The sequence below is a fragment of the Anser brachyrhynchus genome (genome assembly GCF_964034855.1).
Source record: "Anser brachyrhynchus genome assembly, chromosome: 23".
Classification (NCBI taxonomy): Eukaryota; Metazoa; Chordata; class Aves; order Anseriformes; family Anatidae; genus Anser; species Anser brachyrhynchus.
In genome coordinates, this window is record NC_137716.1 from 3,219,325 (window position 1) to 3,239,289 (window position 19,965).

The following is a 19,965-nucleotide window of genomic DNA, read 5'->3' on the forward strand; positions in this document are numbered from 1 at the left end:
CTTCTGCATCTCCTGCATCCCCTCCATCTCCTGCATATCTCCTGCATCTCTTGTGTCCCTCCTGCATCCGTCCTGCACCTCCTGCATCCCCTCCATCCCCTGCATCCCTCCTGCATCCCTCTTGCACCCCTGCCTTGATCATCCTGCGTCCCTCCTGCAGCTCCTGTGTCCCTCCTGCATCCCTGCCTCCATCATCCTGAGTCCCTCCAGCATCTCCAGCACCCCCTCCATCCTCCTGCATCCCCTTCATCCCCTGCATCTGTTCTGCATCCCCTGCATCCCCTCCATCTCTTTTATCCCTCCTGAATCCCTGCCTCCATCGTCTTGAGTCCCTCCTGCATCTCCTGCATCCCCTTCACCTCCTGCATCCCCTTCACCTCCTGCATCCCCTTCATCCCCTGCATCCCCTTCACCTCCTGCATCCCCTTCACCTCCTGCATCCCCTTCACCTCCTGCATCCCCTTCACCTCCTGCATCCCCTTCATCCCCTCCATCCCCTTCACCTCCTGCATCCCCTTCATCCCCTCCATCCCCTTCATCCCCTCCATCCCCTGCATCCTCTGCCCCCCCCGTGCCCCCCACGCCGCTGCAGCCCCGGCCAGGCCCCAGCAGGCTGCCAGCAGCCCCCAGCGCTGGGGGGGGGACGGGTGGACCACGAGGGACGGGACTGAGCCCCGGCAGCGCTGCTGGCCCGCTGGGGACCGGGGGAGGGGGAACCGGGGGGACCCCCGCGGCCACCCCAGCGCAGCGCCGTGCCCCACGCCGGGCGGAAGCGCTCTGCCCCTGCGCGGCTTCAGGCGGCGCCGCGTCATTCCCCGCCGCCGCCCAATCAGAAGCGGCACCCCGGTATAAAGCCCGCCCTCTGAGCTGAAAGAACCAATCGGATGGCGCTGGCGGGCGCGGCGGGGCTCCCGCGCCGAGGCCGCCTCAGGGCTCGGGTGGGAGGGGCGAGGGCTGATGGCGCTGCGCGGGGCGCTGAGCGCGGCGGGACGGAGGTGGGGGCACCTTGGGGGCGGGGGGGGCACGGGGAGGGGGTGCACGGGGGAGGGGGGGGCTGTATGGGGGGGTGCACGGACGGGGGGGGTACTGGGAGGAGGGATGCACGGGGGGGGGTGCACGGGAGGGGGTCTGCAGGGGGAAGGGGGGTGCACGGGGAGGGGGTGCACGGGCGGGGGGGGTGCACGGGGAGGGGGTGCACGGGGGGTGTTCATGGGCGGGGGTGCACGGGGGGGTGCACGGGGAAGGGGGGGGTCTGCAGGGGGAAGAGGGGTGCAAGGGGAGGGGGTGCACGGGGGGGCTGCATGGAGAAGCGGGGGCTTGGGGGGGGGGTTGCACGGGGCGGGGGGTGCCTGGACAGGGGGGTGTGCATGGGGAAGGGGGGGTCTGCAGGGGGACGGGGTGCACGGGGGGGCTGCGTGGGGAAGGGGGGGTTGGGGGGGCTGCACGGGGAGGGGGGTACACGGGGGGAGTTGCTTGGGGGAGGGTACGTGGGAGGGGGTCTGCACAGGGAAGGGGGGTGCGTGGGGGGGTCTGCACATAAGGGGGGGGCACGCTTAGGGCTGGGGGTCCTGCGGTATGGGGCGTGCATTTGGGGAGGGGGTGTCCATGGAGGTGGGTCTGCATGGGGGGGGAGGGGTGCGCCCCTGGGGGCGGTGACTGGGGGGGGCACCCAGGGGCCAGTGGGTGTCCCATGGGGGTGCAGGGGGTGGGGTCACACCCCTGGGGGGTGCAGTTTGCAAGGGGCAGGGGCGCACCCATACATAGGGCAAGGTGAATGGGGGTGGGTCACACCCTTGCACCCCCTCTGCCCCATTTTGGGGTGTGCATGGGGACCCCCACCCCCAATTACGGCCCCCCCCGCAGGTGGGCGCAGCAGCGCCTGTGCTGCACGGCGCGGGGCGACACCATCTTCGCCGTGTCCTCCGGGCACGGGCGCTGCGGGGTCGCCGTCATCCGCACCAGCGGGCCGGGCAGCCGGGGCGCCCTAAGGAGCCTGACGGGGCGCCCCGAGCTGCCCCCCCCCCGCGTCCTGGCCCTGCGGCGCATCCGAGACCCCGCCACCGCCGAGCCCTTGGACCGCGGCCTCGTCGTCTGGTTCCCAGGTGGGGGTGGTAGAGGGGTGCCTGGCTGGTTTCGGGTGCTCGGTGGGGGTTTTGGGTGCCCGGCGGGGGTCTCGGTGCCTGGAAAGGGGGGTGGGGGGGGGGTCTGGACGCCCATCACGGCGCAGCGCAGCCCCTCTTGGTGTCCCCGGCACCGTGGCATCAGGGCTGCGTGGGGTCAACGCTGCCCCATTCTCCCCGACCCTAAGCTCGGCTGCGGGTGGGGGGCTCCCTCTTGCTCCCCTTCCCCAAATCCCTGTGGGGACCCCTGGTGCTACGGGTCTGGGTGTCTGGAAAGGGGTGTGGGGGGGTCTGGGGGGGTCTGGGTGCCCATCACGGCGTGGCACAGCTCCCCTCAGCATCCCCAGCACCGTGGCATCAGGGCCGTATGGGGTCAACGCTGCCCCCTTCTCCCCGACCCTAAGCTCGGCTGCTGGTTGGGGGGCTCCCTGCTGCTCCTCCTCCCCAAATCCCTGTGGGGGCGCCCATCCGAGCCGTGCCCTGAGCTCCCCGCACCCCGCAGGCCCCCAGAGCTTCACGGGCGAGGACTGCGCCGAGCTGCACGTGCACGGCGGGCCGGCGGTGGTGAGCGGGGTGCTGCGGGCGCTGGGTGAGGAGCCCCCGGCCCCATCCCCGATCCCCTCGGGTCCTGCGCCCCCGGGGTGCTCCCGGAGGGTTTCACCCAGCTCGGGGCTCACCCGGTGGCCCCGTGGCAGGGCGGCTGCCCGGGCTGCGCCCCGCCGAGCCGGGCGAGTTCACGCGGCGAGCCTTCCACCGCGGGAAGCTGGACCTGACGGCCGCCGAGGGGCTCGGGGACCTCATCCACGCCGAGACGGAGGCGCAGCGGCGCCAGGCGCTGCGGCAGATGGAGGGCGAGCTGGGGAGGCTCTACCAGCGCTGGAGCGAGACCCTCACCCAGGTAAAGGGGGTGTTTGGGGGGGGCGGTCCGGGTGCTTGGGTTCTCCTCCCTCGATGCGTGGCAGGAACGGGTTGGGGACGCGGGGGCCGTCCCCGCTGAGCCTCGTCCCCCTCGCTGCCCCCCAGGCTCTTGCCCACCTCGAAGCCTACATCGACTTCAGCGAGGATGACAACGTGGAGGAAGAGGTGTTGTCCCAAGGTAAGGGAGGGTGGGGGGCACGGCACCCTGTCCTCGCTGTCCAACCCCCCCCCCCCCACCGACACGTCCCCGTTCTGTCCCCGCAGTGGACGCAGCCGTGCGGGCGCTGGAGCAGGAGCTCGGTGCCCACCTGCAGGACGGGCGCCGGGGGGAGCTGCTCCGCGGGGGGGTCCGCGCAGTCATCGCCGGCCCCCCCAACGTGGGCAAGAGCAGCCTGCTCAACCTGCTGTGTGAGTGGGGCGCGGGGGGGTTGCTGCTGGTGACGTTTAACCCCCACCCCCGATAACAGCAGCCACCTCCCCATCCCCGATGGTGCTGTACGGGCAGGAGGTCCCTGGCGTCACCCCCCCCGGCCCTGAGCCCCCCCCCCCCTGTCTCCCACCCCCCCCAGGCCGGCGCCCGGCAGCCATCGTGTCGCCGGTGGCGGGCACCACGCGGGACGTGGTGGAGGTGTCCCTCAACGTCACCGGTTACCCCGTGGTGCTGAGCGACACGGCCGGGCTGCGCGACGCCACCGACCCCGTCGAGCGAGAGGGCGTCAGCCGCGCGCGGGACCGGTGAGCTGGGGTCAGAGCGGGGGGTGCAGGCAGGATCGGGGGGCACCCCCCCCCCTCCGTTTAACCGCAGGGTTGGGAGGTGGCAGGATGCGGCCCCGTGCCCAGCCCTGCCCCGTCCCCGCAGGCTGCAGCGGGCAGACCTGGTGCTGGCCGTGCTGGATGCCACGGCCGTGCCCGCCGAGCCGGCGGGGCTGGGGGCTGCCGTGGGGTCCCTGGTGCCCCCCGCCGCCCCCTGCATCCTGGTGCTCAACAAGGCCGACCTGCTGGGGGGGGACACGGGGGCTCTGCGTGCCGCCTGCGCCCGGGGACCCCCCGTGCCCCCCGCCGCCCTTCTGTCCTGCAAGACGGGCGACGGCATCGACCGCCTGCTGGAGCTGCTGGGGCAGCAGTTGGCACAGCTGTAAGCGCACGGGGTTTTTTTTTTTGGGGGGTGGGGGGGACGCTCGGGGGACACCGCTTACCCCATCCCTGTATGGGCAGCTTGAGGAGGGGGTGTTCCAGGGTGTTTCTTGCCCCCTCCCCAGGTGCGGAGACCCCCTGGCCGGCTCGCCCAGCCTGACGCAGAGCCGGCACAGCCAGCACCTGGGGGACTGCGCGGCCGCGCTGGCGCGCTACGGCCGGCACCGCGCGCGGGACCTGGGGCTGGCGGCCGAGCAGCTGCGGCTGGCGCGGCGGCACCTGGGGCGCATCACCGGGCACGTGGGCGCCGAGGACGTCCTCGACATCATCTTCAGGGATTTCTGCGTCGGCAAGTGACGGGGCGCCGGGGCGCGGCCCCCCCTTAACCCCCCCCCCCACCTCCTTGCGGGTATTAAACCGTGGTGCCTTGGGCTGCTTCTGGCATCCTTCCCCCCTGCGCCCCCCGCTGCGGTCCCCGCAGGGCTCGGTGGCCCCGTGCCAGGGCGCTGTGCTTTCCCTAGCTGGGGTGGGGGGGGCAGGGGGTGTATGTCCTGAGCCCCAGCTGTGGGAAAAATAAAAAAAAGGCGCTGGGAAAGGCCACATTTCCTGGCCAGGAGGATAAACAAGGAGCTGGAGTGTCTGGAATGGAAAAACCTTGGCTTCACCCTTGGGCATCTCCGTCCCATAGCACGGCACGGGGCTCTGTGGGATGCGGGACCCATCCCGACACCCCAAACGCCTTCCCCAGGGCAGTGGTTGGGGGGTCCCAGCCCCCAGCATGGCCCCACAGCCCCAATCTGTTGCCTGGGTGCCCCCCAGCTCTCCCCCCTCACCTGCTCCGTGGCTGCTTTGGGCTCGGTGGGGTTGGGGGGGCCCTAGAAGTGGGGGGTCCTGGGGGTGCTTGTCCTTCTCCCACCCCCATTTGGGGCTTCAGGGTTATTCGTGGCGGAGCTCCAGGGGCTCCTCCAGCAGCGAGCGGGTCCCCGCGCTCCCCAGCTGGGCCACAGGGGGTGGCTGGGGCTGAGCCCCGCCGTCACCCCCATCCCACCCTGTCCCTGCACCCTGGGGACAGGGGGACCCGGTGATGCCCCCGTGCCTCTGGATGCCTGCAGCGCGTGGCTTTGTGTGGCAGGGGGGACCCCAATGGGACCCCCAGGGGTGCTGGCTAGGGACAGGGACCCTCTGGTGGCCCGCAGGGTGCTACGTGCCACCGGCAAGGTGCTGGTGGCGTGCGGGCAGCGCGGGAGGGGGCGTCCCGGCAGGCCGGGTGTCAGGAAAAGCTCTTTAAACAGGAAGGCGAGGGAAGCACGGCCATAAATCAGAGCGTGGCAGCGGTGATTAATCACCGGGCTCGGCCTGTCCTGCACGCGCTGCTGCGCCCCGGCCCCGCCACCCTGCGTGACAAAAGCCGGGACGCCGGGGTCCCCAGGGACCCCAGGGTTTAGGGGGGGGCTTGGCTGGGCTTTGCTCCTGTGCTGGGGGCTCATGGCTGTGGCATCCAGGGGCTTCCCACGGGGGAAAGCTCCGGGTTTGCCGTGTGCCGTCGGGGATGGGTTTCGTGGTGGGGAGGATGGTGGCTATCCAAAGGGATGCCTTAACCCACAGCCCCCCCACCCTAAAGCTGGGGGTCCTCAGCCCTCATGCCCCCATCCCTGGCGCCCCCATCCCTGGCGCCCCTATCCCTCCCATCCCCATCATTTCGGGGCAGCCTTGGCCGGCGCTTGGCCCCTTCTGGGAACAGCCCCCCCGCCTCCTGACCGCGCTCTTCCTGGCTGCCGTTTCCTCCGCCAGGCTGCCCATCTGCAGCGGGGACGGGATGTTCCCGCACCCCCCCCCCCCCCTCCGGCCCTGGCCTTTGTGCCCCCCTTCCAGCTCTCCCCCCCTTGGGCATCGCAGTACACGCGTGGCGAGCCGTGGCGGTGCTGAGCGGTGCTGAGCGCTGCCTGTATTTCCAGCTGCCGACCGCGCCGCGTGCACGCACGTGTGAGCCGAGCGAGCGGGGAGGTAGGGGGCTTGGGGAGGGTGGGGAAGGGGAGAAAGGGGGATGCGGCCCCGGTCCCCGCTCGCTCCTGGTTGGAGTTTTCCATCGGTGCTGTGGGAAATGCCGCTCCAGGCTTGTCCTGCTCCTGTCCTCGAGCCCCTCGCTGCGGCTCACCCTGCGCTGCTCAGCCGCTAGCCGCTGCAGGGAGAGCAGGATCAGGCCCCTGTGCTCTCAGCCCCCTCTGCTCCCCGGCCCCAGGGGGATGGAGGGTGGTCATCCCATGCCCACCCCCCTCACCTGGGGTTCCTCAGCGTGGCCATGTACTGCTCCATCATCTTCTGCACCAACCGCTGCATCTCCTCCATGCTGATTTTGCCTGGCGGGGCGAGAGCAGCGGGGCCTGAGCCGGGCTGGCGGGGGACCCTCATAGACAGGGGGCGATGCCCCCTGGGGTGACGGGGGGGCTGTTGGGGTTGGGGACGGACTCACCCGCGCTGCCGAAGATGCCCAGGTTCCTCAGAGGATCTGCGTAGGAGCTGGGGCTGGCGAAGGGCCCCGGCCGCACGCTGCCCCCCAGGGTCCCCGGCAGCCACGAGCCCGTGATGTCGAAGGTGTCCAGCTGCAGAGGGCACGGTGGGTGCATCGGTGCTGGCTCTCAGGGCCCTGCCCCACGCCACGGGACCGGTGCCGGGCTCGGCACGGCCACCGAGTGCTCACGGTGCCTCTGGGGAGCAGGGTCCAAGGGTGGCACCGCGGCTTGTCCCTGCCCGGGGTGCGCCGCGGGACCGGGCAAAAGCGCAAGTCCGAAAACTCGGGTAAAAACGCAAGGCTGAAAAGCGTGCGCAAAAGTACACGGGCAAAAGTGCAGGTCTGAAAATGCAGGGGTAAAAATGCCAGGCTGAAAAAAAAAAATGCACATGCAGAAGTGGCTGTGCAAAAGTGCACGGGCGAAAGTGCGGGTCCGAATACCCAGGGGTAAAAATGCAAGGCTGAAAAGTGCCTGTGCAAAAGGCGGCTGCGTGTGCCCAGCCTCGCACTCTCCCGAAGCGGCCGTGGAAGACACCCGGGGCTGTCCCCGTGCCCCAGCTGCCCCCTCACCTTGGCGCCCTCGCAGATGCTGAGCCGCTGCTTCAAGTAGTTGGCTTGCACGGCGGCTTTGCTCTTCTCCCCCACCTCCTTGCTGAGCTGCTCCTTCTCCGCCAGCAGCTTCTTCTTCTCCTCCTGGCCGCCCTTCAGCTGCTTGTCGGCCTCCTGCAGCCGCTTCTCCAGCTCCTGCTTCTCCCGGGAGCAGTTGAAGCGGCACTGCAGCAGGTTCACGTCGCAGGCGCTCTTCTCCCTGTACATGGTGTCGCGCTCCTGCTGCTGGAGGAAGAGCCCCTCGGTGCGCTGCGTCAGCCTCCTGAGCTCCTCGTGCACCGAGTTGCAGCTGTAGGGGCTTATCGTCTCCCTGATGCGCTGGAGGGAGATGCTGATGTCCGGGCGCAGGATGTTGCACTCGCGCTTCAGCAGCTCCAGGTGGGACTTGGTGGATTCGCACAGGGTCTGGGTGCTGAGCAGCTCCTGCTGGCAGCCCTCGCGCTCCTGGTTGGCCTTGGCCAGCGCCGCGCTCGCCTTGGCGCAGTTGTCCTCCAGCTCCTTCCTCGCCAGGGCCGTCTTGTCCAGCTGGCTCCGCAGCTGCGCCTTTTCGGCTGCACGGGGTGGGGGGGGCAGAAGGTTGGGGTGCACGGTGCCCCGCCGCCGCCCGCACCCTCTCCCAACCCCACGTGGCATCGCGGGGTGATGTCCCTGCCCAGCCCCGGGGGAGAGGTGTGCTTCGGGGGGGTGCCCCGGGGGTGCTGGGGGTCCCCGGAGGGCTGGGGGGGGGAAGGCTGGGTCGGGAAGGGGGGGGATGCTGAGGGTGGGGGCGGGTGGGTAGGGGCCCCCTTACCGCTGCAGTTGGCATTGATGAGGTCGATGGTCATGTGGTAATCCTCCAGCATCATCTTCTGGTAGATCATGATCCTCATCATTTCCTGCAGCTGGGGGCAGAAAGGGGAGGGGGTCAGCGCAGTTTGTAGGACACCCCCTCCCCCCCCCCCCCCCCAATCCCCCCCCCCCTCGGCACCACCCCGCTTCGGCAGCGGCGGCCCCGGGGGCTCATCCGGCAGGGCCAAGGAGGTGGGAATCCCATTGATGGGCGCTTCCAGGGCTTGGGGGGGGGCACATCAGCAGGGTCTGCCCCCACCCCGCACCCCCTCATCCATCCCTTTGGGGGGGAGGGTTAAATGGGGTTCCCCCCCCCCATCCCATCCCGGCTCTCACCTTGGGGGTGGCGTTGGGGAGCTGGCTGCTGTTGCACTTGTCCAGCTCGCGCTGCACCTTCTGCAGCGTGCCCTGCAGCCCCTGCTTCTCCTTCAGGGTGTTGTTGAGGGTGCGGGTCAGGTTGGCGTTCCTCCCGCTGAGGGTGATGATCTTGTTGTAGCGGTCCTGCATCTGCTCCTCCAGCAGCCGGAGGTGCGTGTCGGTGCCCGCGTGCGCGTTGCCGTACACCATGAAGAGCACCAGCCCCAGGATGATGAGGAACTGGATGAGGGACGTGAAGAGGAAGACGTACTTCATGTAGAAGCCGCAGTCCCGCTTGGGCATCGCCTCCTTGGCCTCCAAGCCGAACTTGGCCATGGCGTAGCTGCTCTTCTGCATGCTCCCCCCTGCTCTGCTCACCCCACCCCACGGCAGCCCCTTTCAATGGGGCCGCGCCGGGGTGGAGCTTGCTCCCCGGGCCGTGTTTATATTGCTCTATTTAATATTTCCTTCTGCTGGGCTCCTTCCTGCCTCTCCGGATGCCTCGGACTTGCCGGGTTATCACAGCGCAGCTTCTGTTTGCAGGAGGGCTATTGTTCCCGGCTGCTGACAGACGGGGGGCAAAGCGCAGCCGCTCCCCCCCCCCCTCCCCGGTGCCGATGCTGGGGATCGGCTCTCCCCCGGGACCCGCTCCCCGGCCTCACCCCGCACGCGAGGAAATCGGCTCCGTGCGGCGACGGCCGCGGGCTCCGGAGGGTGCTGGGGTGGGGAATGGGTGAGGGTGGGTGCAGCCGGGGGGGGGGTTGGAGGAGGAACCCCCCCACACCGGTGCTCGTGTCGCTGCCGGGAGCTGCAGCACGCAGGGACCGATTCTCCAGCCGGCGGGGGGAAGGATGCGGCCGGCTGAGGGATGCTGAGGGACGGTGCTGGGAGCCCAGAGGCCAGGATGGGTGCCCTGGCCCACGGAGAGCATTGAAGGTGGCCTCAACCCCCCCCATCGAAGGTGGCCTCGACCCCGTTGCCTGCGTCAGCACCGATCCGCAGGGCTGCTGAGGATGCCAAGCACGTGCAGGATGGGCCCTCGGGGGCTTTGCCATCCTGTGCCATGGGGGTGCGGGTCTGCGGCCACCTCCCCTGTCCCGCTGCAGGTTTGGGGTCCCCTGGGCAGAGCGGTGAGCCCGGGGGGGACGACACGAGGTCCAGCTTGGGGACAGGCTGGGACAGGGAGCATCTCCACCAGTGACCACAGCCGGGCTGCGGGACCAGATCCCGGCTCTGGGCTGAACGGGGCCACGTTCGGATCCCAACCACCGCGTGCGTCCCCATCCCCGCTCCGTGGTGCCGTTCCCCAGCCGGCGCCGCAGGATGCCCGGAACGGGGGGGGGGAGGCTCAGCAGGGGGGTGCTGAGGTGCTGGCGCTGACCCCGCCGTGGCTGAGCCGCTCGCTGTTTCCTGCCTTCTCGCTGCGCCACGCTCCCTGGGGCCCGCGAGTGTCTGCGGTGCTGGGGACGGTGTCGGTCCCAAATCCATTCTCAGCTACTGCGTTTCCTTCCTGAGCTGCAAATAACGGTGAGTCACCCCCTCCGCTCCCCCCCGGCACCAGGCCCCGCCGTGGGGACGCTGTCTGGGCTCTGCTGGCCCCTGACCCCGTTGCTGGCTCCGGACCCCGGCGCGGCGCTGCCTTCGCCGATGGGATGCTCGCCGCGGCCACGCGGTCCCCGAGGGCTCCCTGCATCCATTGGGGCGCCCGGGGGTCCCCATGGGGCATCCCCGGCCGGCTCAGCCCCCCTGCCATGTGCACACCCTGCCTCTTTGTCCCATTTTCCAATTAGCCGCCCGTCTATAATTAATCCTTCCTGTGCCAAGGGCTGGCGCTGCATCGAGGTCGGGCCATGGGAACGGGTCCTGCCCATCCCGGACCGTTGGGTGTGGGACCGCGCTTGGGGACCGCTGGGTTTGGGACCCTATCGCAGCCCCCCCCTTTGTCTCAGCCTCGCCCGGCTGCCCACCATGGGGGTCGCTGGGGGCGATTCCCCCCCCTCCGGGCTTGGTTGGGGGGGGGGGGGGCCGGATGCCTGCGCTCGGCCTCTCGCAGCCGCCCTGCCCTCTGCACAGGATATCGCTGTGGCAGCGGCAGGAAAATCGGCAACTTTCCTGGAAACCGTCTTTAGAGAAGATCAAAGGAGCTGGGAAGTGGCTGCGAAACGGCAGCAGCTGCTCGTCCCTGTCCCCCCACCCTCCCACCCCCTCCAGCTCGGCCCCGCAGCCCCTGCCAGCCCCCTTGGGGGTGCCCGGGGGGTGCCGGGCACCCTCCCTCTGCCTCCTGCCTCCCACACTTGGGGTGCTGCTGATTAGCAGGCCTAATTGGAGTTGCCTGATTGTGCACACCCCGAAGCCGTGCCAGGCTTCGGCTGCGGGTCAACGGCTTCACGCTAGGGGTGTCTGCAGGCACTGGGGTGTGCGGAGCCCCCCCCGCTGTGCCAAATCCCCCTGCGCAGGGCTGGTGCTCGAGGCCGAGAGCCCTGACCCCGCGTCCGGTGCTTGCAGCGAGGTAAGCGACGTCTCTGTACTTATGGGATGTTTACGGACCAAGCTTGAGCAATATTTTATACACGTCAAGCTTTAGCATTATTTTGTACACGTGAAGCCGGCTTAATCCTTAGGTGTGTAGTAAGCAGGGGGGGGGGTTGGCTGCAGGTTAACCGTAGCAGGTGCTTGACCACCACTTCTGTTTAATCCACGGATAAATAGAGTTAATGATTAATAAATCCTTTTGGATAACCTCGGGACGTGAAGCTGTTTCAATAAATCAGCTGCGACAAGCGGGTGGTGGCCGGCAAAGGCTTCCAGCACCCGAAACTGCCCGAGCCCGGTCCCTGGGTGCCCGCGGGGCGGTGGGACGCGGGCGAGGGCAGCGCCGGTGGTCTCGCTGCGACGGCTCCGCTCTGATGCTGCCCGGCGCTGCGGGGCTGAGCTGCTGCTGGGTCCCAGTGCTAAGGGGCGCTGTGGGACTGGGAATGATGGGCTCGGCCCCGGCACCCCCAGCACCCCGCTTCGGCTGAGCCCAGGTGGGTGCGGGGGGGGGGGGGGGGGGGGGCGCAGCCGTGCTGGCGCGGTGGCGGTGCCGTACCCAAGCGTGGTCGGTGTGCTGGTAAAACGGGGGGGCAGGAAGGATGCTGCGGGGGCTTCAGCCCTTCCTGCAAGAGAGGGGACGGCCACGAGTGAGTGGGGACACCGGTGACAAAGGGGGCGCGATGGCACGTGCAGAACTGTGCCCACGAATGATTGTGCTGGAGATGCCCCCTCCCCCAGGTGTCCAGCCCCCGACCCCCGAAAGCAGGAGGGCAGCCCCCACAAAATGTACCGGGAAGGGGGGCACCTGCGCCTGGCCGTACGGGACCCCACCCGCCGCCGTCTCAGCGCCTCCGCCTCGGCCGCGTAGTCCCTCCTGCGGGCAGAGCAGAGCCGTGTTAGGGGACACCGTGTCCCTGGGGGGCACCCAGAGGGGGACAGGGGGACACAGCAAAGGGACGGGACCCTCACAGGGTTTTCTCGAGCTCTTTCTGCCGAGCCTCACACTTCTCCCCGCGTGCCCGCAGCGCTCGCCGCTGCTCCTCCGCCTCCTCCAGCCGCTGCCGCAGCCCCTTCGCCTGCTCTGCGCCCTGTGCCAGCTCCTCTGCGGGGCGAAGGGGCACCCCAAAACCTGAGCCACCCGGCCGGGCAGCGCCCCCAGGGCGTGCGTGGCTGAGTCACCAGCCCAGGCTGGGGTCCCAGGGGACGGACAGACGGACGCACCTTGCAGAGCCGCGTTCCTGCGGGCCAGCTCAGCCCGCTCGCGCCGCAGCGCCAGCGCCTCGTCCCGCAGCGCCGTCGCGTTGGCCTCCAGCCTGGCCTGGGGAGAGGGGACACCGCGGCGTGGGAACGGGGGGGGCAGCATCGTCCCAGCTCCTCAACTGCTGCCGGAGGGCTGCCTGTCCTCACCGGTGTCCCCGGAGCAACCCCCGTGCTCCTGGTGACTTTGTGTCCCCCTTGTCACGCTGGGAAGGTTTCTCCAAGAGGTAGGGATGTGGTTTTGGGGGAAAAAAAAAAACCTCTTCCCCTGGAGCAAAGGGACAGCCTGAGCCCAGACTTAGTGAGGATGCATGGGGGGGCACGGCGGGAGCCCCAACCTGCTCAGCCCCCATGGGTGCCTCGTGGGGGCTGGGGGCTCCCGCTCTCCATGAGCTCGCCCCAGCCGGGTCCCCCCGGCCGGCGCCAGCCCCGGGATGCCGGAGCACTTTTCCAGCCCCTCCAGGCCATTGTTCGGCCGGATGGCGGAGGGGAGGTGGGCCCCGCTCTTCCTCCGGCCGCGGCCGCAGTGCTGGGGCCAGGCCCTTTCCCAGCTGGGTCCACAGCTAAAAATACCTCGGAGGAGAGGAGAGGAGAGAAGAGGAGAGGCAGCTCCGCACCAGCCTCCAGCCTCCGCGGCTGCTTTGGGATGGGTTAATTATATGTGTGGAGTGCCTCGGTTTGGGCGCTGCTAAGAATAGCCGTCCCCCCCCCCAGCCAGGCACGAGGAACCGGAGGGGGGCTTTCCACACCCCAACTGCTGCTGGGATTTTCCACGAGCCTGCCCCCAATCCCCCCGGAGACGGAGCATCGACACGGTCTTGGCCATTGCGCCGCCCCAGGAGCCACCTCCCCAACCTTTCTGGGCAGCGTTGCTCTCCCCACATGCATGCAGCCCCATAGCGGGGTCTGAGGGGCAAGTAACCCCCCCGTCCCCATCCCCGCAGCACCTACCGCCCGCTCCCGGCAGGACGCCAAGCTGGAATTGAGCTTCTCGCCCTCCTCGCGTGCTTGGGCCAGCTCCCGGCGCCGAGCATCCTCTGCCCGCGCGCTCTCGGCCGCGGCGCGCTGCAGCCGGGCAAGATCCTGCTCCAGCTCGGCCAGGCGCAGCTCCAGCACCCGGCTCTCGTTGGCCGCCCGCTCCCGGCAGCCCCGCAGCATCCCCAGAGCCTCCGAGCGCCACAGCAGCACGGCCACCGAGACTGTCACCGCCGCCACCAGCACCAGCAGCGCCACGCACAGCCCCAGCACCTTCAGCGTGGCTTTGGGCACCGCGGGGTCCATGCCGGGGAGGGGGACGGGGACGCTCGTGGCTGCCCGGGGTGTGCCCGGGTTGCTCTGGGTGCTGCCTGCGGGTTTTCTCGCCCAGCGCCGCTTTGGGCTGTGGTTTCTTGCAGGTCACAGCCCATAGCAGGCTTGGTTTGTGCAGCGCGTGGGAGGATGCTCGGCCCCGGCCGTGGGTAAAATCGGCTGGGACAAACCCAAGCCGTGCCGGGGAGGCTGTCCTGATGCTGGAGCAACAAAACGCTTTGGGTTTTCATGCAGTTTTATTGGAAAATGGCTCAAACCCACCTAACTGCGCAGTAGCTGCGAACCCCTTGCTTAAAGGCAGCCCCGGGGCAGTGCCAGGTCTCTGTCCCCTGCCTTTGCCCCATCCCTGTCTCACCCTGGCCATAGCTCAGGGGCCAGCATTTTGCAGAATGTCCCCCCAGGATGTCCCCACGCGACGTCCTCATGGTGGGAGCTCCCGACCCAGGCACTGCGTGAGCTGCCAGCACCAGCCCCATCCCAGCAGGATGGGAACCGTCCCTCCTTGCCCCGCGGGGGCGGAAGGGGACGGCGACAAGCCAGGTCCATGCTCTCCCAGCTCCGTGCTCAAAGCAGCAGCGTCCCTGCGAAGAGCAGAGCCAGGAGGACGAGGGGCACGGCCACGCCAGGGAACGTCACGCTGGTCCCACTCGAACGCCAGCTCCGTATGGACTGGATCTCTGACAACGCGTTCCAGATCTGCGACTGGAGGTTGCTCCTGGCGGGGGACAGCGAGAGTCGGTGACAGCGCACGGGACCGGGGCCGTCACGGGGGGGAGCGGGGGGAGCGGGGGGTCTCACCTGCTCCTCTGAGCCTCCTTCAGCTGATGCTCTTGCCGTTCCAGCCTCTCCTGGAGCTCCCTGTTGTTCTCTAAAGGGGGGTGACAGCAGGTGGGGGTCAGGGAGCAGGGTGGCTGGCGGGGGGCAGGAACCAAGGTGTCCCAGGGGGCAGGGAACGGGGTGTCCCCGGTGCTCACCTTGCAGCTGCACCACGTTGGCCTCCTGCTCGTCCCTGTGGTGCTGCAGCTGGGCTAAACGCTGTGTCAGCTCCGAGGCGGTGCTCTTCAGCGCGTCCTGAGCGCAGGGACAGAAAGGGACAGGGGACACAGCCTCAGGCGCCAGCTCTTCCCCTCCCCAGGCTGGGAGCAGCGCAGAGCAAACCACGCACGCACCCCTGGGCCGGGGGGGGTTCCAGTAAGGGACATTTTCCCCCCCCCCCCCTTACCCAGCCACCTACCAGCTCGTTTCTGCAGCTCTCCCACTGCCCCCGCACCTCGGTGAGGGACCTGCTGGTGACGGCCAGTGCCTCGGCGAGGGACCGGTTGGTGACGGCCAGCGCCTCAGCGAGGGACTGGTTGGTGATGGCCAGCGCCTGCCCCAGCGCGGCCACCTGCGCCTGCAGCTCCCGCTGCGCCGTCCCCAGCTGCTCCAGCCCTTCCAAGCCCCTCGGTGGCTCCTCCGAGGAGGGGAGGGCTGTCACCAGGACCACCACGGCCACCCCGATGGCCAGGGCCACGCACATCCTCCAGGACTGCCTGTGCCAGAGGCGGCAGCGCAGGCAGCAGCCCTCCATCCTGCCCGCGCCGCCCTGCACTGCCAGCGCCCACCCGAGCGCGCTGGGAGGGACCTTCGGGCCCTGGTTTCGTTTCTCCAATAACGGGAATTTCCAGGAAATCCTGCGGGTTTTGCAAGCGCAGCGCACGGAGGGGCACGTGGGAGGGACGCGCAGGGTGGCCGGTCGGTGGCCTTCCCGTGGATACGGGGGCAGGGGGTGGGATGGCAGCAGGGTGTCCAGCGGGGCCGTCCCGGCACCCCGTGCCTGGGATGGTTTGGGGGGGGGGGAGACGCTGCAGGGACCCCCCCCCCCCGTGCCCCAGTCCCATGTCCTAGGGTTGGGGGCAGAGCTGGGGGGGCTGTGAGTGTGCGGGGAGCCCCGTGCGCTCTGTGAGCAGGACCGGGGCCACAGGGCAGGGAATCCCCCAGGGCAAGGGGGGGGACGGGGTATGGAGAAACAATGTGGGGTATTTGGGTTGGGGGTCCCTGGGGTCTGGAAAAGCTGGGGTGTGGGGCACTTGGCGTATGGGGTGCATGGGGATGGAGTAATTGGGGTACAGGGTACCCAGACTGTGGGGTATGGAGAAACTGGGGTGTGGTGTATTTGGAATATGGGGTACCTGGTATATGGGGGGACTGAAGTGTGGGGTACACGGACTATAGGGTGCCTGGGATACGGACAAATGGAAGTAGGAGAATTAGGGGTGTGAGGTAACGAGATTGTGGGGCACCTGGGGTGTGGAGAAACTTGGGGTATGAAGTACTCAGGGTACGAGGCACTCAGGGTACAGGGTGCCTGGGGTATAGGGAAATGGGGGTATAGGGTACCTCCGTTACGGGGTACCCCCGATATGGTGTACCCAGGGTATGGGGTACCCGGGATATGGGGTACCCAGGGCATAAAGTAACCGGGTATGTGAACTGCTGGAGTGTGGGCAGAGGCTGGTTATGGGGTACCTGGGGCTTGGAGGTGTCCCCAGCTCTGGGGGTGCCAGCGCAGGGGTGCCAGCGCCCCCCCCACCCCCCCACCCACCCCACCCCAAACCGCCCAGCACAGGGGCGCGCGTCGGGGCCAGGATCCGACCCGTGACGTCCCCGCCGGCACGCGGGGCGGAGGCCAGCTCCGCGCCAACCTTTCACGGGACGTCCCCGTCCAAAAAAAAACGCCCTCGGCTGCTGTTCAGGAGGGCTGCGGGGGGGCCCGGGGGGGGCTGGCGAAGCCAGGAGGAGGCTCCCCCGTCCCGGGGAGGAGGAGAGCATCACGGTCCAGCCACCGCATGCGCTGGCTCGCCGTCGGCAGGGCGGCCACGCGCCCTGTTTGCTTCTGCGGTGGCGAAACCCGAAACTCGCTTTTTCCAGGACTTGTGCTAAAAGTCTGCTTTTTTTTATTATTTTTTTTTCATTTTTTTTTTCCTGCTGACGTTTTTCGGCATGCAGTGGAAAGAAGGGAAGCGTCCCCTGACCAAAGTCAATAGCGGCCGGTGTTTCGCTCCCTCGAAGCACCCCGAAGAATTGGGGCGGGTGGGGGTGAAGGGGAGGGAACGGGAACCTCCCTGTGGCCTTGTGGGGCTGGGAGCGGGTATGGGGCATGGGATGAGGGAGGTGGGTATGGGGTACGGGTTGTGGGAGGTGGTTGTGGGGTACGGGGTGCGGTGCTTGGGTACGGGATACACAGCAGATGGATACGGGATGTAGGATGCAGGATCTGGGATGGGAGGTGTGCAATACGGGGATATGGGATCTTTGGATACGGGAGAAGGGGTGCAGGATGCTGGGTATGGGATGCGGGTATGGAGTGGTGGATATGGGATGTGGGATCTATGGGTATGGGATAAGGGACGCGGGACGTGGGATGTGGGATATGGGATGGGGGCTATGGGATGTAGGATAGGGGATATGGGATAAAGGATGCAGGATATGGGATGTGGGATATAGGATATGGGGTGTGGGACATAGGATACGGGATGCGAGATGCGGCGTATGGGCTATGGGATGTGGGATGCAGGATGGGGGAATGGGGGATGCAGGAGATGGGAGACAGCAGCCCCCCAGCTCACCTTTTCTCCAACCAGCTCCACAAATAGCCGCTCCAGTTTGTGTTTTTCTTCCGCTGGTTCATGTGATAAAAAAAAAAAAAAAAAAAGAAAAAGAAACAGTGGCTGTGAAATGAAAAACACACAAAATATTTACCAAACTTCGAGTTTTGAGTCAGATTTTCGACATCTGGAGAATTAAAATGCTCTGGCAGATTCGGTGAGCTGTCATCATAAAGGGTTTAAGTATGTTGTTATTATTATTTATGGTCTGGATCCTGAGGATGAACAAAGGCCAAAGGTTTCAAAAATAGCTTGAAAAACGGGAATGGATGTTTTTTCCAGAACCACCTCGCTTTGAACAGTGAGATATTGAGATGTAACTCTTCAAATATATCTAAAAAGCAACTGGGAGAGGAATGCGTGCCGTGAGGCGCTGCCTCCTGGGGCCGTGCCGGGTTCACCTCGGGACCAAGGCAGAAATTGGGGCCTCACCTCGCACCTGTGGCGGGGTCCCCGCTGCGGGCATCCCCTCTCCACCTGCCTCACCGATTCCCGCTGTTTTCCCCCAGATCCTGGTTTTGAATGACCGCTTCCATGGGGGAAGGATGGCAAGAGCCCTCCATGTCCCCAGCTGGGGAGGGGGGGCACGGGGATCCCCCAACACACACACATCCAAGTGCAAGCACCGTTTGTTTTCCTCCTCCGCTTGTCCAGAGGGAGCGGCAGGAGCGGAGCGAGTGCCTCTTGGCCAGACGGCCAGGAATTCGGCAGCTGGACCCGGCCCCGCCATGGCAGCAGGGATGGGGAGCTGGCACCTCCCGTGTCCCCCGCTGCCCCCCCCGGGGACGCATCGGGGGCAGGAGAAGCCGCTGTGCCCCCCCAGCTCTCCCCGGGCAGGATCGGGCCCCTGAGGGTGCTGAGCGTGATGCAAAGAGAGGAGCCGGTGGGGATGGGGTGCACGGGGACACAGCTGCAAAATAACAGGGGGGGCCCCGGGGGGGGGCTGCCCGCACTCGGGGAGGAGTGAGGGGCGGCTTCGGAGCGGGGCCGAGCACAGCGTGCACACGTCTGCTTTTCCCTTTCATCCCTTGCCTGTGCGTGTTCCCTTTCAGCCTGAAACGTGGGTTTCTCTCCTATTTCGGGTTGGCTTCTCGGCTGGTTTCTTTTATTATTTTAATTTAGGCACTGTCATTATATTTTCCATTATTTAAAAGGCAGGAAAAAAAAAAAAAAAGGAAAGGAAAGCGAGCGAGAGCTGCTTCCCAAGTAGCTTTCCAGCTCGTGGCTGGTGCTCAGAGCAGCCTTTGTTCTCGGCCAGCGCCGGGACGTGCTCGCGGGGAGCAGCAGCGCTCGCGGAGGCACCCCCATGGAGATTTGGGGGGGCTGCACCCATCCGGGGGGGGGCAAGCAGCGTCCCCGTCCCTGTTGCGGGGACCGGTGGCACCCGAGGACGTGCCCGTGCGCCCCGCGAGGGGTCAGCCACCGTTCTCCCCGCTTGCTCCCCCTCCTCTTTTCCCCTTCCCCACTTTGCAGCTCCAGCTCGGACGGGGTTTGGAGGTAACGAGAAGCAGCCGAGCCCGGCTGAGCACCGCTTCGCACCACGGGGACACATCCTGCACGGGGCTGGGGCGCTCGCTGTGCCGGCGTCCCACACTCAGGGACAGCGCCGCACCTGCGCCTCGGGGGGGGATGACCTTTGGGGTTTGACCTTTGGGGTTTTGACCTTTGGGGTTTTGACCTTTGGGGTTTTGATTTTTAGGGTTTTGCCCTTTGAGGGTTTTGACCTTTGGGGTTTTGACCCCAAAGCCGTTTCATTGCGTAACCCCTCCTGCTCCATCTGTGGGTGCAGCGCGTGGTCCCCAGGGAATTCCCCCCTCCAGCACCAGGGCCCGGCAGCGCCCAGCACCCCCCGGGTGGGGGGGGGCGGGGGGGGGTTATTTTGGTCCCCGATGATGCTCTTTGGGGTGAGCTCAGGGCTGCACAACGCAGGTGGGGTGCGGATCCAGCCAGGAAGCCGCCAGGTCCCTGGGGCTGGGGGCATCGGAGGGTCCCACACCCTCCGGCCCCATGGAGTGGGGGGGGGGGGCAGCAGGAGGATTTGGCTGCAGCCCCCAGCCCAACCCCTGACCCCGGGCGGGTTTCCAGCTCTCGGGAATGTGGGGCTGGGCCGGACACCCAGCACGGGCCTCCCGCACCCGTCTCACCCTGGCCACCCCCTTGCACCCATCTCCTGGTCCCCAGCACCCCAGGGTGGGAGCGGGGCAGCATAGGGGTGTGGGGGTGCTCCGCGGGGTGGTGGAATGGGGGAAAGGAGGGATGGGAGAATTTGGGAGCCCCCCTCCAGCCCTGCTCCCTGTGGAGGGGGGACAGGATGGGACACATCTCCCTGAGGCTTTCTGGGGGGGGTTCAAAGCTCCTAGTGGAGAATGGGAGCTGGGGGAGCCATCCATTTTTTTTGTGTGTGTGCATTAATTTCTGCCATTTTTCACCCCATTTTTTCCTTTGATGCCCGAAATAGCGGCAGGAGCTGCTTCCATCTGCCCTGCCTTAGCAGCTGCCTCCGACCAAGATGAGCAGACGGTGGAAAAAAAATCCTGCCCCCCCCCCCCCTCCCCCCCCGGGACACTGCCACCAGCGATGCCCTTCGGGGAGCGCCCACCGATGTCCCCCTGTGATGGGGTCAGGGCTCTGAGCCCCCCCTGGGAATGGGGACGGGGACCCGCAGCCGGCCTTCTGGGGGCACGTGGAGCCGGGGGCCAGGTGCCCCCCCCCCGCAGCAGCACCCTCCACCCGTTGCATCCATCCT

The 19,965-nt window shown here is 67.5% G+C and overlaps 4 protein-coding genes across 15 annotated transcripts; 1 reads left to right on the forward strand and 3 right to left on the reverse strand.

Annotated features, from left to right (window-relative positions):
* The first annotated feature begins 746 nt into the window (after positions 1 to 746).
* Positions 747 to 4,604, forward strand: GTPBP3 (GTP binding protein 3, mitochondrial). 5 transcript variants are annotated; one of them, XM_080565926.1, is made up of 9 exons: positions 747 to 995; positions 1,864 to 2,102; positions 2,623 to 2,684; positions 2,816 to 3,018; positions 3,144 to 3,216; positions 3,303 to 3,446; positions 3,608 to 3,773; positions 3,879 to 4,173; positions 4,298 to 4,604. In XM_080565926.1, the coding sequence occupies exons 1-9, from the start codon at positions 885 to 887 to the stop codon at positions 4,556 to 4,558; spliced, it is 1,554 nt and encodes a 517-aa protein (XP_080422052.1). In that variant the 5' UTR covers positions 747 to 884; the 3' UTR covers positions 4,559 to 4,604. The 5 variants fall into 5 exon arrangements, with proteins under 5 accessions (XP_080422052.1, XP_080422054.1, XP_080422053.1 ...); XM_080565928.1 differs by having other exon boundaries at positions 749 to 995; positions 3,898 to 4,173; XM_080565927.1 differs by having other exon boundaries at positions 870 to 995; positions 2,623 to 2,709.
* A 1,482-nt stretch (positions 4,605 to 6,086) lies between these two features.
* PLVAP (plasmalemma vesicle associated protein) lies at positions 6,087 to 8,845 on the reverse strand. Its single transcript, XM_080565933.1, has 6 exons — positions 8,455 to 8,845; positions 8,081 to 8,171; positions 7,252 to 7,841; positions 6,643 to 6,772; positions 6,451 to 6,529; positions 6,087 to 6,351 (listed from the first exon to the last, which is right to left on the reverse strand). Exons 1-6 carry the CDS (start codon positions 8,830 to 8,832, stop codon positions 6,345 to 6,347), a joined length of 1,275 nt encoding a protein of 424 aa, XP_080422059.1. The 5' UTR covers positions 8,833 to 8,845; the 3' UTR covers positions 6,087 to 6,344.
* A 330-nt stretch (positions 8,846 to 9,175) lies between these two features.
* On the reverse strand, positions 9,176 to 13,647 carry LOC308181996 (uncharacterized protein). Of its 7 annotated transcripts, none has more exons than XM_080565940.1 (5): positions 13,216 to 13,647; positions 12,229 to 12,325; positions 11,977 to 12,109; positions 11,813 to 11,881; positions 11,492 to 11,630 (listed from the first exon to the last, which is right to left on the reverse strand). In XM_080565940.1, exons 1-5 carry the CDS (start codon positions 13,543 to 13,545, stop codon positions 11,621 to 11,623), a joined length of 639 nt encoding a protein of 212 aa, XP_080422066.1. In that variant the 5' UTR covers positions 13,546 to 13,647; the 3' UTR covers positions 11,492 to 11,620. The 7 variants fall into 7 exon arrangements, 5 of the variants coding, with proteins under 5 accessions (XP_080422063.1, XP_080422062.1, XP_080422066.1 ...); XM_080565939.1 differs by having other exon boundaries at positions 11,798 to 11,881; XR_013941633.1 differs by having other exon boundaries at positions 11,577 to 11,630; positions 11,798 to 11,881; positions 11,977 to 12,325.
* Positions 13,648 to 13,789: 142 nt separating this feature from the next.
* LOC308181993 (uncharacterized protein) lies at positions 13,790 to 15,236 on the reverse strand. Of its 2 annotated transcripts, XM_080565932.1 has the most exons (5): positions 14,942 to 15,236; positions 14,807 to 14,908; positions 14,547 to 14,643; positions 14,371 to 14,440; positions 13,790 to 14,287 (listed from the first exon to the last, which is right to left on the reverse strand). In XM_080565932.1, the coding sequence occupies exons 1-5, from the start codon at positions 15,140 to 15,142 to the stop codon at positions 14,137 to 14,139; spliced, it is 621 nt and encodes a 206-aa protein (XP_080422058.1). In that variant the 5' UTR covers positions 15,143 to 15,236; the 3' UTR covers positions 13,790 to 14,136. The 2 variants fall into 2 exon arrangements, with proteins under 2 accessions (XP_080422058.1, XP_080422057.1); XM_080565931.1 differs by having other exon boundaries at positions 14,807 to 15,235.
* Positions 15,237 to 19,965: the final 4,729 nt, after the last annotated feature.